Raw genomic sequence first — 13372 nt, 5'->3', positions numbered from 1 at the left:
CTGTTTCTAAAACTTTCTGTTTATGGTAAATTATTGCCTGCCATATCTGGAACTTTAACACACACACCTTGCCAAAGGTAACACAGTACTCTGCACTCCTGGGTACAGATAGTAATATGCTTCTCCTTTAGTCATTTTGGAAAGGTTAAAATCTCTAGTCTACTACTATTTTGGAATTCAAGTTGAGTCAGCTCCAGTGCCACAGCCTGTCATCACTTTTCACTGGGAAGGCTCTGTGTCCAGAGATGAAGTACTTGATCAAACCAATCTCTCTCCTCCTCCTCCCACTGTCTATCCTGTTCTGCCTTAGTTTCTATTCTGTTGCTGGGAGAAGACAGCATGACCAAGGCAACTCTAATTTTTTTTATAAAAGCAATTCATTAAGGGCTTGCTTATAGTTTTGGAGGCTAGGCCATTATCATCATGGTGGGAAGTAGATAGGCATGGCTCTGGAGCAGTAGCTTAGAGCTTTACATCCTGACCTGAAAGCAGCAGACAGGTAGACACTAGACCTGGTATAGGGGTTGAAACCTAAAAGCCCATTCCCAGCCACACACTTCCTCTAAGAAAATCACACCCATTTCAAAGAAGCCACATCTCTGAGTCCTTCTAATTCATCCCAAACAGATCCCCTCCCCAGTAGTCTATGGAGGCCATTCTCATTCAAACCACCATAGGCTGGTCCTCCCCTCCCTCCCTGTCTATGGAAAGGGTTCTGGGTTTCCCTATAATGGCCTTGGAGCATATTATAGATCCTTGTGTCTCTAACAAAACTTTTAAGCCCCCCCCCCAGTTAAAATTTTTTTGGTTCCTCAACATTTTGGCTTATTTGAATTTGAATATGCATGGGATAATATTTCCACTCATGTTTTTGTGTTCCGCTGTGAAGCTTGAAGCCGTGAGAAACGTGGGCTTGTTTTAAGGTACACTGTAAACTGTATACTCACAACAAGTTCTTTGTACTCAGGGAGCTCATCATCAATGGGGATGACACACCTTCGTGGACATTTTATATTACAATATGCAAAAAGAGAGGAGGGTGACTTGTTGAGAGCATTTTAGTGTGGATGGGGGTGTGTTTCAGATTCTGAGATACTGACAGCAAGGTTGAAGTAAGGAACATTACCAGAAGAATTATCTCAGTTACAGTTTCTTCCCGACACCGTACAAGTATATGTACATTATAATACCATTTTCTTTGTTAAAAGGAAAAAAAAAGTGAAGGAGCGGGACTTGTAACTTCTTCCAGACAACCAGCTAAGGAAGGAGAACGTGTCAATTCCTTTTTGAGGGGAACACAGCACTCAGCCAAGACTCCCTATTCAGATGTTCTTTATAAAATGTTAGGGCTGGGAGCTCTCAAGTCTCAGGGAAATGTTTATATTTTTCTTTAACCAACCTTCTCTGCATTCTCCACAGAGAACAAAGGTGGCATTAATGGGACAGGGAAGAAAGGAACTGGATATACACGGGTGAATAGATGTAAGTGACCTGGAAAAAGAGTTAAGATTTATTCCAAAGTTCAAGTCAGGGACCATTCAAACAAAGCTTGCAAGGCAGGTGGGGGATTTCTCTCTGGAGGTAAAGGTGCAACTTTGTTTTACCTTTGCCTTGTCTACAAAGCAGAAGTAGCACTTGTAAGGAGGAAACCATTGAAGTAATGTAGTAGGTGGGGTGTTTTATTATCACTAGCAGTCAGGGCTCCAATGCAATGTCTCATTATTTCAGGACATCAAGTTTGTAAAGGAGAAAATACAGGGATGTAAACATCTATAAACTTATCACCAGTGAGCTGGACTTCAGAGCACATTAAAATGTCAGTTGAAAACCATGTTAAATAATTCAGATTTTTTCTTCTTAAAATAGAAAGAATGGAGCTGAGGAGGCAGTGTGTGTGTTTGAATGGTTTGGAGTTCCCTTCCTTCTAACACAGGACACTGACAAAAACTGGGCATATAGAGCCTCACCACATCTAGCTGCCTTAGATTCTTTAAGCCTTAGGACTCACACATGTGTTACTCCACTAGTACCAAGATTAGGGTAAACAATGCAGGATTTAAAGGAGTAAAAGAAATCCAGCAGTCAAAAGATGTTTCAAGGCAGTATTTTGGAAATGTTAAAACCAAAAAATTTTACTATGAACACTATTAATACCAAAGACAAGATCAGTAAGCTTAACTGAAATTGCTTAAGACTGTCGCTGGGTGCTGGATGTGGTGGCACATGCCTTTAATCCCTGCACTAGGCAGGTAGAGGCAAGGAGATCTCTGTGAGTTAGAGACGAGCCTGGTCTGATCTACACAATGAGATTCATGTTTCAGGCCAGCCAGGGTTAAACAGTGAGACAGTCTCTGTCTCTGTCTCTGTCTCTGTCTCTGTCTCTCTCTCTCTCTCTTAAAAAAAGCTCCTCCATCTAGAAAGATTGCCAGATATGTGAAATTGAAACACAAAAATGAAAAGAAAAAAATCTAAAAATACTGATCGGTTTCTTTCTATTAAAGCTCATAAGTAAAATCTTAATTACACTTTTAAATAAAGCAATGTTTTGACTTTTTTCTTTTTTCTTTTTTTCGGAGCTGGGGACCGAACCCAGGGCCTTGCGCTTGCTAGGCAAGCGTTCTACCACTGAGCTAAATCCCCAACCCCTAATGTTTTGACTTTTAATACTTCTTTAAAATGTTTTGAAATTTCATCAACTTTTAATGTTTTAGGGAAAAAGTACATAAAAATACACAAGGACCTATTTGCCTTGTGCCTTAGGCACAGTTAGGGGCCTGAACTTAATAAAAATGTTCAATATTTTGCTCCTCATGTATTTCTTGAAATAATTTTGACTTAACATATTAACATATCTAGATTACTGAAGTTTTGACAACCCTTAGTTCTCCAGTCTTACTGCATTAGGAGACTTGCGTCGGTTTTAGTTTCTCCAGAAGTTCAAATATGTTTTATATCACCTACCTTGCTCCCTCTCCTAGGCTGGGAATATCATCAAATAATTTCAACTCAGGGCGGGGAATACGGTTCTGGGGCAGAGTTTGATAAGCCAGTGCAATGCCACTACCGGACTGAGGGTGGAGAACAGGGAAAAAAAAAACAAAACAAACCAACCAACCAAACAAAAACCAACAACCAACCAAACAACCCCAAAACTATTTACCTACAGGTGGCATCGTTGATCCACCCACTTCTGCCTGGAAAGAAGTCCTGGCACTTCTAAGTTGAGGGAGTCGTGTTTCCCGTGACATCAGCCGGCAGCATTTCAACGGCGCACATTGTTGACTTCCTGTTTTTCCTTGCCTATCGCGAGCTTTGCCGGCTCTGTGCGCCGGAAGCGAGCCGCTGGCAGTCTGGGCTTGCGGGTCAGGTGAGGGAGGAGAGAAGGTTGAGACAAAGTTGTGAGTCCGTAGTGCACGAGCGCGTGCGGGCCTCGGGAGTAGGTGTGCGGCTCCTTGCAGGAGTCCCAGTGTCCCCGCTGTTCCCTGTGCAGCCTGCGATCGCCACTTTAGAGGAAAAGTACCCGCTTATCCCCGCGCCGAGGCTGGGAAGCCGGGCTTCCTCAGCGCTAACGGGAACGAAGGCACAGATTTGAGTCCTTTCGTAGCAATATTTATTATGCCCTTACTGTTTGTAGAGACAGTTTTAGGGGTTTAGAATAACAGAACAAATTAGAAAAATTGTCTGAGAGAACTTAGTTTGTCAAGCAATTTTAGCAGACAATGGATTGGAAGTGAGAACAGGTTTTTTTCCCCCTCTTCTGCTGGTTATTGAACAGAGCAGTTGGTTGAGACCACAGAGTTTCTTTTGTCTCGTTCTGTTTTTGTTTTAAAACGAAGAGGAAATCCCCACATGTGCAAAGATGTGGTTGCAAATTGGGTGCACATGAAGTTGGGTACGCTTAGGATTTAGGACTAGTGAACACGTGTGCTCTTGATGTATACTGTAGTTTTTGATTTATCACTTTTTCCTTTCTTTCTTTCCTTTAGGAAAAGCCTAAAGATTAGGTTATAAGAAAAACCGAAGCCATGTTTCGAAGACCTGTGTTACAGGTAGTCACTTTTCTGCATTAGTGAACGCTCAACCGCGTTTTCATAGTCTGTAGCCATGTTTTGTTTTGTTGTTGTTTTTCCAATTTTGCATATATATGCACGAGTTTCTTAAGCCTATCCATCATGTTATATGTATTTATTTGATGGGGAAGATACAGGATGGATTATTTTTTTGCGATGCTCATAATATTTACTGAATCAAAATGATTTTAAATTGTATTCACATATGTAGTACAAATCATTAACGTAATAAGTGTTTGTTACCTGTGCTTAGAACAGAGTATGCATTTAATTATTGAAGGTTTTTTTGGTTTTGTTTTGTTTTTGAGACGGCAACTCCTCTAGTTGAGGCTATCTTGAGACTCACTGTTAAGCTGAGATGACCAAAAACCATGATCTTCCTGCCTCTGCTTTCACACTGCTGGCATTTGAGGCTTGCACCACCGCCCTTGGCTTCTTCCATCATTTTCCCAGACGGCTCTGGTTCCTTTTCTGACCTTCTGGCCCTTCTTCTCCCCACTCCCATCTTGCTATCCAGACAGCAGAGCTCACTTCTCTCCACAAATCCATTACCATTCTGCAGTCCAGTCTGGTGTCCTCTACTCTGGCCAGTCTTCAGCAGGCCTCGCTTAGCATTTTTCCTCACTGTGGCATGTGGGTACCAAGTCTTGTAAATTCTCCTAATGTAAAATCTCTCTATGACCCTTCTCCTGTTAAGATTAATGAGCCACATTCATTATAAAAGTCTGTTATCTTCCCCATCTTATTCTCAAGTTGATCTATCTATAGCTCCCTGCTTTAATCTACACATACTCTGAGCTTTTTTAAATTGAAAAGTTATACTATGGTATCTTTGAAACCAAGCGTGAAGTTTGCATTTTGAGAGTATTGAAATTAAAGACTCCTTTCTCTATTCTTTTCTACTAGGTTATGATCTGTGTATGTGTTCCTAAGATGAGGCATGTTGTTAGTTGATAACATTTAATGAGCTCTGGCTCTTCTGAATCACACAACTACTTTCTATGATCATGACATAGAAACTGAGTAGCAGTTTGATGCTGTGTTGTGCATAACATCTTACTCTTATATCTATCCTCAGTGATAGTATAAGATCACTCCAGCAAAAGGTGTTCATTTGAGCGGTATGGAGAGAGAAGACCAGTATTAAAAGACCAGGGAAGGAAACAGGTCTCCACTGGAATTTTTAAAAAGCTAGGTCTAGAAATCATAATGTGGTCATCTGACACCTCAGAGTTGGAGCCTGCCTCTGCCCTCATTTGCATGGAGAAATTGCATAACTGGAAATTACGTACACAGCAGCCCTCACAGGGCTGAGCAACAACCAACTGAGATAACCCTTCTACGTGGTAGGAATTACATTCCATAGAACTGCCTTCAAAGTGAGTGAGTGAGAAGTTCTAATTCTAACTCACTAACAGAGAACTTCAAAACAGACAGCATCACCTTCATCCACTGCCTGAAGCCTGAAGTGCCTGGGAGTCCTCTTAACTGTCAGCGGCTTCCTCAAGTGTCCTGAATAAAATTGTTTTCTTTCTGTTGCTTGTTCTAAAAGAATTCTTTGGCCTCCCAATCCCTTTCTTCCCCAAGTGGTTTTCCCTGCCTGTTACATTAACAGTGCTGCCATTTGGGAAATGTTTCTTTCTGAGAACATGTCTAGCTCTCTGAACTCTCTGAACTCTTCTTATCTGGATGGTAACCATAGAACAGAATGCCTCTAAGACAGCAGAGGGCAAGTTGGAAAAACAGCTTTGGTGTCACCCAGAGTTTTAAGTCATAAATCACCACTTAATTCCTAGTTTACTGGAAAAGTGGTACACTCTCTGGGCTTTAATTTCCCATGGATCCATGGTAGGGATAATTTGACTTTGTATCTACAATTAGTTAAGGATTAAATGGTAGTAGGTATAATCCGCTTAGCGTATTAAGTGCTGCTGCATTCTTTTCGCTAATTATGACTTAATAGCCATACCTTTGAACCATATTATTTGCGCTGCTTTTCTTTGACTTCCTGAAGGAATGAAGCTTTCCACTGCACCAGCTCACTATAGAAGCTGTTGACCTTTTGCAGCAGCCTCAAGAAATCAGTTTATTTATCATCTTTGCTCATTTTTAAATGAAACATTCTAGGCCAATCATTTGAGATCTCTATTCCTTATAAATTTTGAGCAACCATTCAGGGAAAAATGTATTATAGCCCTTGTCAGTTTTTATTCACAGAGCCTGTTCAGATGTGAAAAAGATACACAGCAAATGTAATGGATATTTGTTGTTATTTAACCTGTTTCTTATTGACTACAGTTTAGAACGATGCTTAATGCACAGCACGCTAAATATTGTAACAGGATGATTGCTTTTCTGCTTACTCAGTTGATTTATAGCTACATTCACTGGGAGGCACTGGTTTCTTTCTCATCTCCTTTCTACTCCGTTCTCCTTTGCCATCCTTTCCTGGAACTTACAGGAACTGTTGATTAAGTGGTGAATAAATATGAGTAGGTTTTCTATTGGTATTTCTCTTTTCTAAAAAGTTTAAAGCTATGTTGTTTGTTCTTTTTTAGGTATTTCGTCAGTTTGTAAGACAGGAGTCTGAAGTAGCCAGCAGTTTGGTTCTTGAACGATGTAAGTAACAGATTTCTAAGTTTACAATGTTATTTATAATACTGTGCTAATACTCTCAAAGTACCATAGAACCAGTGGACTATGTTTAGCCATGTGTTGCAGGATATTTGATCATACTGTGAACATCGAGATTGTGTTATTTACTGAAAAACAAAACAAAACAACATTGTTTCTAGTTGCAATGTGGCTCAGCCTTAACATGCACCTTTTAATCTCTCTGGCTGTAATACAAACATGCTTTTAGTATATACCCTTAATCTCAAACAATGAAGGTAAAATTAGTTTGTAGAAGGAAGCACCTATGTTTGAAAGTGATGTCTAATTGACTGGCAGACAAAGTGAATCAGAAAGATTTGACAGAATAGCCCAAATCTCATGAGAACATGGAGGGAAAGGCAGCTACCTCAAGGGCAATGCAGAGAAAGAGGAAGGAAGCAGTTTTACTGGGATGGTTATAGAGGGACAGGCTGCAGAGAGAAAACAGGCTAGCCACGGGTGAGGACAGAACGAGCCAGAGGATGAGAAGGAGCCAGAATATTAGAGCAGATTGCTAAAGTTAGTATGAGGCCAACCAGAGCAGTTCAGTCAGAGGCCAGGAGAGAAGCCAGATTGAATCAGTCAGCTTGGAGAGGAGTTTGAGCCAGAACAGCTGTGTTTACCAGCCAGCCAGGGTTCAGAAAGAACAAGAAAAGGGTGAGCTTATTCAGCAGCAAGTCTCAGAGACTGAAAACATTCTAGGCCTAGATTAGATTGTGCAGAGGCTGGAAGCTTCCAGGGCTAGGCTTAGGTTAACATATTAAGGCAGTAAGTAAGCCTTGGAGACAAAGATACTTCAGACCAATAAAAGACATTTTTACAGCTATGCAACCCACCCTACATTTGGTTTATTTTACCCTTGTGCCTCTAGCTGTGAAAACCTTGTATAAATAGAGTTATAGTGTGGCTATCACTCCCTCCTGCTCCACTCTCTGACTCAGTTCTTCAAGACCGTGCCGTAAAGGGTACAGAGGAGACTGCCACACAAATACTTCTTTTTTGTAATAGAGATTTTCTTAAATCTAAGATTTGCTCTTTTAGCTCAAGATAAAGAGCTTAAAGTTTGTCCTGTGGGGCTGCATTTTGCTCACCGCTTTCTTGTGAGTCCTTTCTCCCCTCAAGACTTCCTTTATTTTCCTTTTAAACTTAATTTGTTGATCTTCTATACCTTGAGTTTTTCATAAAGTAGAGATTAATGTTGAAGCAGTGTTTGTAGTTGTTCATTCTCTGGGTATTTCTGTCAGTTTCAGGTATGGGTTTCTCCTGTATAACTATCCGCACACTAGAATGAATAGAACAGGGGTGGCTTAGGCAACAGAAATGGTTATTTCTTACATCTCCGGTCTCGAAGGCTAAGCCCAGTCTTTCAGCCTGGTTGGGTTACCTGTCAGGCACCACTCACTGGCTGGCATTAGTTTGTCTTTATATGGCAGTAGTGGGGTGGTTGGTCTCTTCTTTCCTTATAAAGCACTAATTCCATCATGGAGGCTTTACCCTCATAACCTCATGTAAACCTAATTACCTACACAGGGATCACCTCCAAATACTGTCCCACTGGATGTTGAAGTGCAGAGAACCAAGTTTTCAGGATGCATAAACATAGTCATCACCTGCTTCTCAGTCTCATTTCATCTCTGCTTTATATTTCAGCTCTGAATCGTGTTCAGTTACTTGGTCGAGTAGGTCAGGACCCTGTCATGAGACAGGTGGAGGGAAAAAACCCAGTCACGATATTTTCTCTAGCAACAAATGAGATGTGGCGATCAGGGGACAATGAAGCATACCAAATGGGTGAGTGTAAGAAGCTCTAGTTATTTATCAACAGTAAGTGGACATTAGTTATTATTGCTTACCTAATACTAAAACTGTTAACTTATAGATAGTCTGGCTTCATTAGTTCTCCTCCTCCTCTTCCTCCTCCTCTTCTTTCTCCTCTTCCTCCTCCTCCTCCTCCTCCTCTTCCTCTTCTTCCTCTTCCTCCTCCTCTTCCTCCTCCTCCTCTTCTTCCTCTTCTTTTTCCACCTCCTCCTCCTCTTCTTCCTCTTCCTTTTCTGACTCCTCCTCCACTTTTTCCTCTTCTTCTCTATTCTCTCTTCTTCTCTCTTTCTCTTCTCTCTTCTTCTTCTCTCTTCTTCTCTCTTCTCCCTTTTCTCCTTCTTCCTCTTCCTCCCCTTTCCCCTTCCCCTCTCCCCCTTCTTTTCCCCTCCCCCTCCTCCTTTTTTTTGTTTAAGAAATTGTAAGCTTGTTTTCCTGAGACATGTTCTGTGTTGTTGGCATCTGTAACCCTGTTTCCTGTATCTGGTGGTTTAGGTGACGTCAGTCAAAAGACAACATGGCACAGAATATCAGTGTTTCGGCCAGGCCTCAGAGATGTGGCTTATCAGTATGTGAAAAAGGGGTAAGTTAGAGAAAGTATCTTCTGGATTGAATGGCCAAAAGAGTAACTAGTGTTCTCTTATCTGCTTTTTCCCTAAGTGCTGACGCTGTTCATGGAAAGTCTCTGATTTTAGCCTGCTAACAAGTTAGGGCAAACAAATAAATGAGGCAAGGTAATGCAAGGCTACTGATGTTAGAGCTGCAGATGCCTTTTGCAAAGCATTGACAGCATTTGTCTGTAGGATGTCCTGTGTCCCTGTGACCAGGGATCGTAGACGTCATGTCTGGACTATTTGATGTCTGATATACTAAGTTATTATGGTAGTTTTTACGATAGTTATTTTAAATTTGATAATTTTTTTTAGAGCTGGTAATTTCCATTTGTAATGCTTAGGTTGATTATCTATTAGAAGTGTCTTTTATGAATGAGTAGCGTAACAAAAGAGTGTTTTTATGGATGTACTTTTTATGCTTATATTTTTGTGGAACTAAAATATTTTATGAGAAATAATTTTAGCAGTGACTAGAATTTCAGTTTCTTTGCAGTAATTGCACACCTTTTCTTTATGAACGTATGGATATGTGAAGATACATAAACACAGGATATTTGAAGGAAAATGTCAACATTTCAGTGTGTGTGTGTGTGTGAGAGAGAGAGAGAGAGAGAGAGAGAGACAGACCAACCGACAGACAGACAGACACAGACTAGAGATTGCACCCAGTGCTTTGTATATGCTGGGTGCGTGCTATATCACTGAATTACATCTCCTGTACTTTATGTAAAGTTTTACATTTGAGTCAGGGTCTCACTAAGGTGCCTAAAACTTCATTTCTCTGCCTTTAGCTCCTGTGTGTTGGATTATGAGAAGGTACTGCCATCTGGGTAACACGGTCCTTCTTAACTGGATGTGCATTGTGTTTCAGTTCTCTTTAATTTTGAAATTGAAGAAGTGTTTAGCAGCGTGCAGTTGTTTCAACTTGTGTTGCTTCCCATGCCCTGACACCCCGAAAGGCAGGAGTAGATCCACAGACTGAAGACTGTGCATTTCTTGTATCAGGGCTCGTATATTTGTGGAAGGCAAAGTGGACTATGGTGAATACATGGATAAAAACAATGTGAGGCGGCAAGCAACAACAATCATAGCTGGTAAGAAGCCCGTGGTACGCAGCGATTCTTGTTCATTAAAAGGCTTGGCATAGTATAGGCCACTTTCCCTGGGGCTCTAAGTACCCGTGATGGCAACGCTCCAGGAAACTCCCCAGAGGACTTTGATACTCTTCATTTTACTGTTTGCTAACACTGTCCACATTTATTTATTCCTCTAAAATTGTACTCGCATGTTTCGTTCAGGAGGAGCTCTGCATAGAGTATAATAGCAGCTTGCTCCTGCAGTGCAGACGTAACCGGAAGCATTTACTCTCAGTGTCTTTAAACACTGTACAAGCACATATGCCAAGGCGGCTGCAGAAGGTGAGGTTAGGAGTTTGCCAGTTACTCAAAGCTTTGAAACTGAACGTGCAACGACCTGCATTTGAAATTTAAAAACTTAGGTCTTTAAACAAAACAACATGGACTGCATAGACGTAAAACAATATGATAGAGTTCAAACCTCTAAAGTTTTAGAAGAATTTTGGAAACAATACAGCTGTTTATATATCTGTAACTTAACCTGAAGAAATGCTTTTTTGTATGAAATTATATGTAGATTAATGAAATATAGATAGCTTAGCAATTTGATACCATTTTTTTAAAAGTACTGCTTAACAGATTTTAATAGTATCATGAAAATTAAAATGTTACTAAATGAGACAGACGTATTTTATTACTTCTTGAAGAAGTTGCAAAAATTTATAAGCCTTAATTTACTTATTTTGTTTTTGTTATTAAACACCTAGAAACATGTTTTGTAGATAGGAGTGAAAAAATCTTAGTGAGATGTGCTATAACAGTGCTCTGTTGTCTGAAGCGTCTGAGTAGAGAGAATGGCGGCCTAGCCACTCGTGTGCTCACCACTTAGCACTAATCGGCTGCTTTTTTCTCTTCCAGGATCAGTTGGAAGTGACATTTTCTATTTTATCCATAAATATTAGCTTGTATCACTGAAAGAAAAAGTTGTGTTGTAACACCGTTATTTCACCCAATGTTGAGATTATTATGGCATTTCTGCGTTATAAAAAGGATGTCATTGTGTTCACTCTTCCTTAGATTCCCAGTTTTCTTATCTGTATGCTTTTAAAAAATCCTTTTCTTTCCCTTTGTTCCAATGGTTATGTCTTAATCACTGTTCATATTGGTAAATTATGTTTTTTTAAAGCAATAATCACTTATTTTCCTAATAGTAGTTTTTTTAGAAAATATATTGACTTTGAAAACCAATGTAGACATTTTTAATCTCCATTGTGTTCCACTATAAGGCAGGAATGTAGACCGCTGTGTTACTTGAACTGTTGAGTTGTTAACAAACTGAGGTAGATAGAGAAACATTTCACATTGTTTGCAGTTTTCCTTTTTCTTATCGTGGTTGTTATCGGTCTGGTCAGTTGACTATATAGTTATAGTTCACAGAAAACGTGAATAGCATTCAGTGATGTTTGAAGAAACTATTTGATTTTTTTTTGATTACATATAACTGCTTTTGCTTATTGTATATCAGCATAAGTTAAAAAGCAAGATCTCTTTCTCATGTTGCAAACACTAGCAAATATAGTGATTTAAAAATATATTTAGCATCCTAAATTATTTTCTGTGGTTGTTATTGTTTATTTGTTTTAATCATTATAATTATTTATTATTATTATTATTATTATTATTATTATTATTATTATTATTATTGACTCCTTCCATTTATCTCTTATCTCTATACTAATTTTTCACTTACGGGTCAAATCTGACCTTTAAAGCAAAAACAAACCAGTAGATGGCGCTCTTGGCTTTTTACAGTGACTCCATTCTAATCCTGTTACTGTTAACTGTCTTTTAGATCCTTTTATAGTAGATAACTTTAGTTGTGTGTGTAAAACGTACATAAACAGAGGCAATAAATAAGGACATCCATATATAAACACATCAGGCTGCAGTTGTTTGCCCAACAATTTGGACTTCATTACAGGACCATTACTCCTGAACAATATACAGTTTTTGGAGTTATCCAAGAAATGCTACTTAACCTCTTTATCTTTGGTTATTTTTAGCTAATTTTCTTTGAAATAATCAGAGCAATGTCCACTTCGTTTTTGGATTAAAAATGCTTGCTTTGTAATACTTACAACTTTTTCCAAAAATCAGTATATGAAATTCTATTTTTTCTTTTTCTCCTTCCCTCCCTCCCTCCCTCCCCTTTCTATTCCTTTCCTTTTTTTTTTTTTTTTTTTTTTGGCAGGGTTTCTCTGCATAGCCCTGCTTATCTTAGAACTTGCTCTGTAGATCAGGCTGACCTTGAACTTAGAGTCCAGCTGCCCCTGCCTGCTGAGTGCTGGGTTAAAGGTGTGCAACACCACCCAGCCAGTGTATGAGGTTCAGTCTTGGACTCTAAAACGAATCCTTTTCCTGCACTTGCTCAGTTGTAAGCTGGCTCTTGCACTTTGCTGTACGTAACAAAGTTGTTGCTGGGGAGAACTTAAGGGTCTCATCCTGTAGTGAAGTCTGAATTGTTGAACAAGCGTTTGCAGCCTCTTCTGTTGGAGTGATTGATTGATTGATTGATTGCCTCTTGTGTACCTCACATGTACACAACAAAAGTTACTTATTTTGAATCTTTACTATCACTAAAGGGTGTCTATGTTGGAGGGGAGTTTTCAATGAAATGAAGACAGCATTCTACACTTGATCTTAGCCAAAAGGCCGAGAAGCGATGAAGACAGCATTCTGACACTGACACTTTGGTCTCTTTCTAGATAACATTATATTTCTGAGTGACCAGGCAAGAGAAAAGCCATAGAACGGATGATTCTTCGTTGATCATTGTTTGGTACAGTCTCCTTTGCAAATCATGTACAGTCTATAGTTTAAAGACAGAAATTAAAATTTTTATATAAAATGAGTGATAATATTTTTCCAGATTGTCATATCTTGTGTGTGTGTGTGTGTGTGTGTGTGTGTTTGTGTGTTAAGCCTGTCATTTATGGTACTTACCAATTGCTTATTTGTTTTAGAAGTGGTTTCTCTATAGAAAGGGTAAAGTAATGAATTCTCAGGCTCTACCTTGTGTGTGAGGCCAGGCCATACATTTGGAAAGCCTTTTCTGCTTCAGACTTGTCCTGTGGTGTTTCAC

General features: G+C 39.5%; 1 protein-coding gene across 8 annotated transcripts; it reads left to right on the top strand.

The window, feature by feature from the left end:
- Positions 1–3324: 3324 nt before the first annotated feature.
- On the top strand, positions 3325–13155 carry Ssbp1 (single stranded DNA binding protein 1). 8 transcript variants are annotated; one of them, XM_032906687.1, is made up of 7 exons: positions 3328–3367; positions 3987–4049; positions 6629–6689; positions 8376–8516; positions 9036–9123; positions 10160–10248; positions 12996–13148. In XM_032906687.1, the coding sequence occupies exons 2-7, from the start codon at positions 4026–4028 to the stop codon at positions 13037–13039; spliced, it is 447 nt and encodes a 148-aa protein (XP_032762578.1). In that variant the 5' UTR covers positions 3328–3367; positions 3987–4025; the 3' UTR covers positions 13040–13148. The 8 variants fall into 8 exon arrangements, with proteins under 8 accessions (XP_032762575.1, XP_032762578.1, XP_032762572.1 ...); XM_032906688.1 differs by lacking the exon at positions 3328–3367 and adding an exon at positions 3374–3580 and having other exon boundaries at positions 10160–10262; positions 12996–13155; XM_032906686.1 differs by lacking the exon at positions 3328–3367 and adding an exon at positions 3374–3580 and having other exon boundaries at positions 12996–13154.
- The last annotated feature ends 217 nt before the right edge of the window (positions 13156–13372 follow it).

The sequence above is a fragment of the Rattus rattus genome, chromosome 6 (assembly GCF_011064425.1).
Source record: "Rattus rattus isolate New Zealand chromosome 6, Rrattus_CSIRO_v1, whole genome shotgun sequence".
NCBI lineage: Eukaryota > Metazoa > Chordata > Mammalia > Rodentia > Muridae > Rattus > Rattus rattus.
The sequence above is the reverse complement of the archived record's forward strand: the minus strand, read 5'-3'. Positions and strand labels throughout refer to the sequence as shown.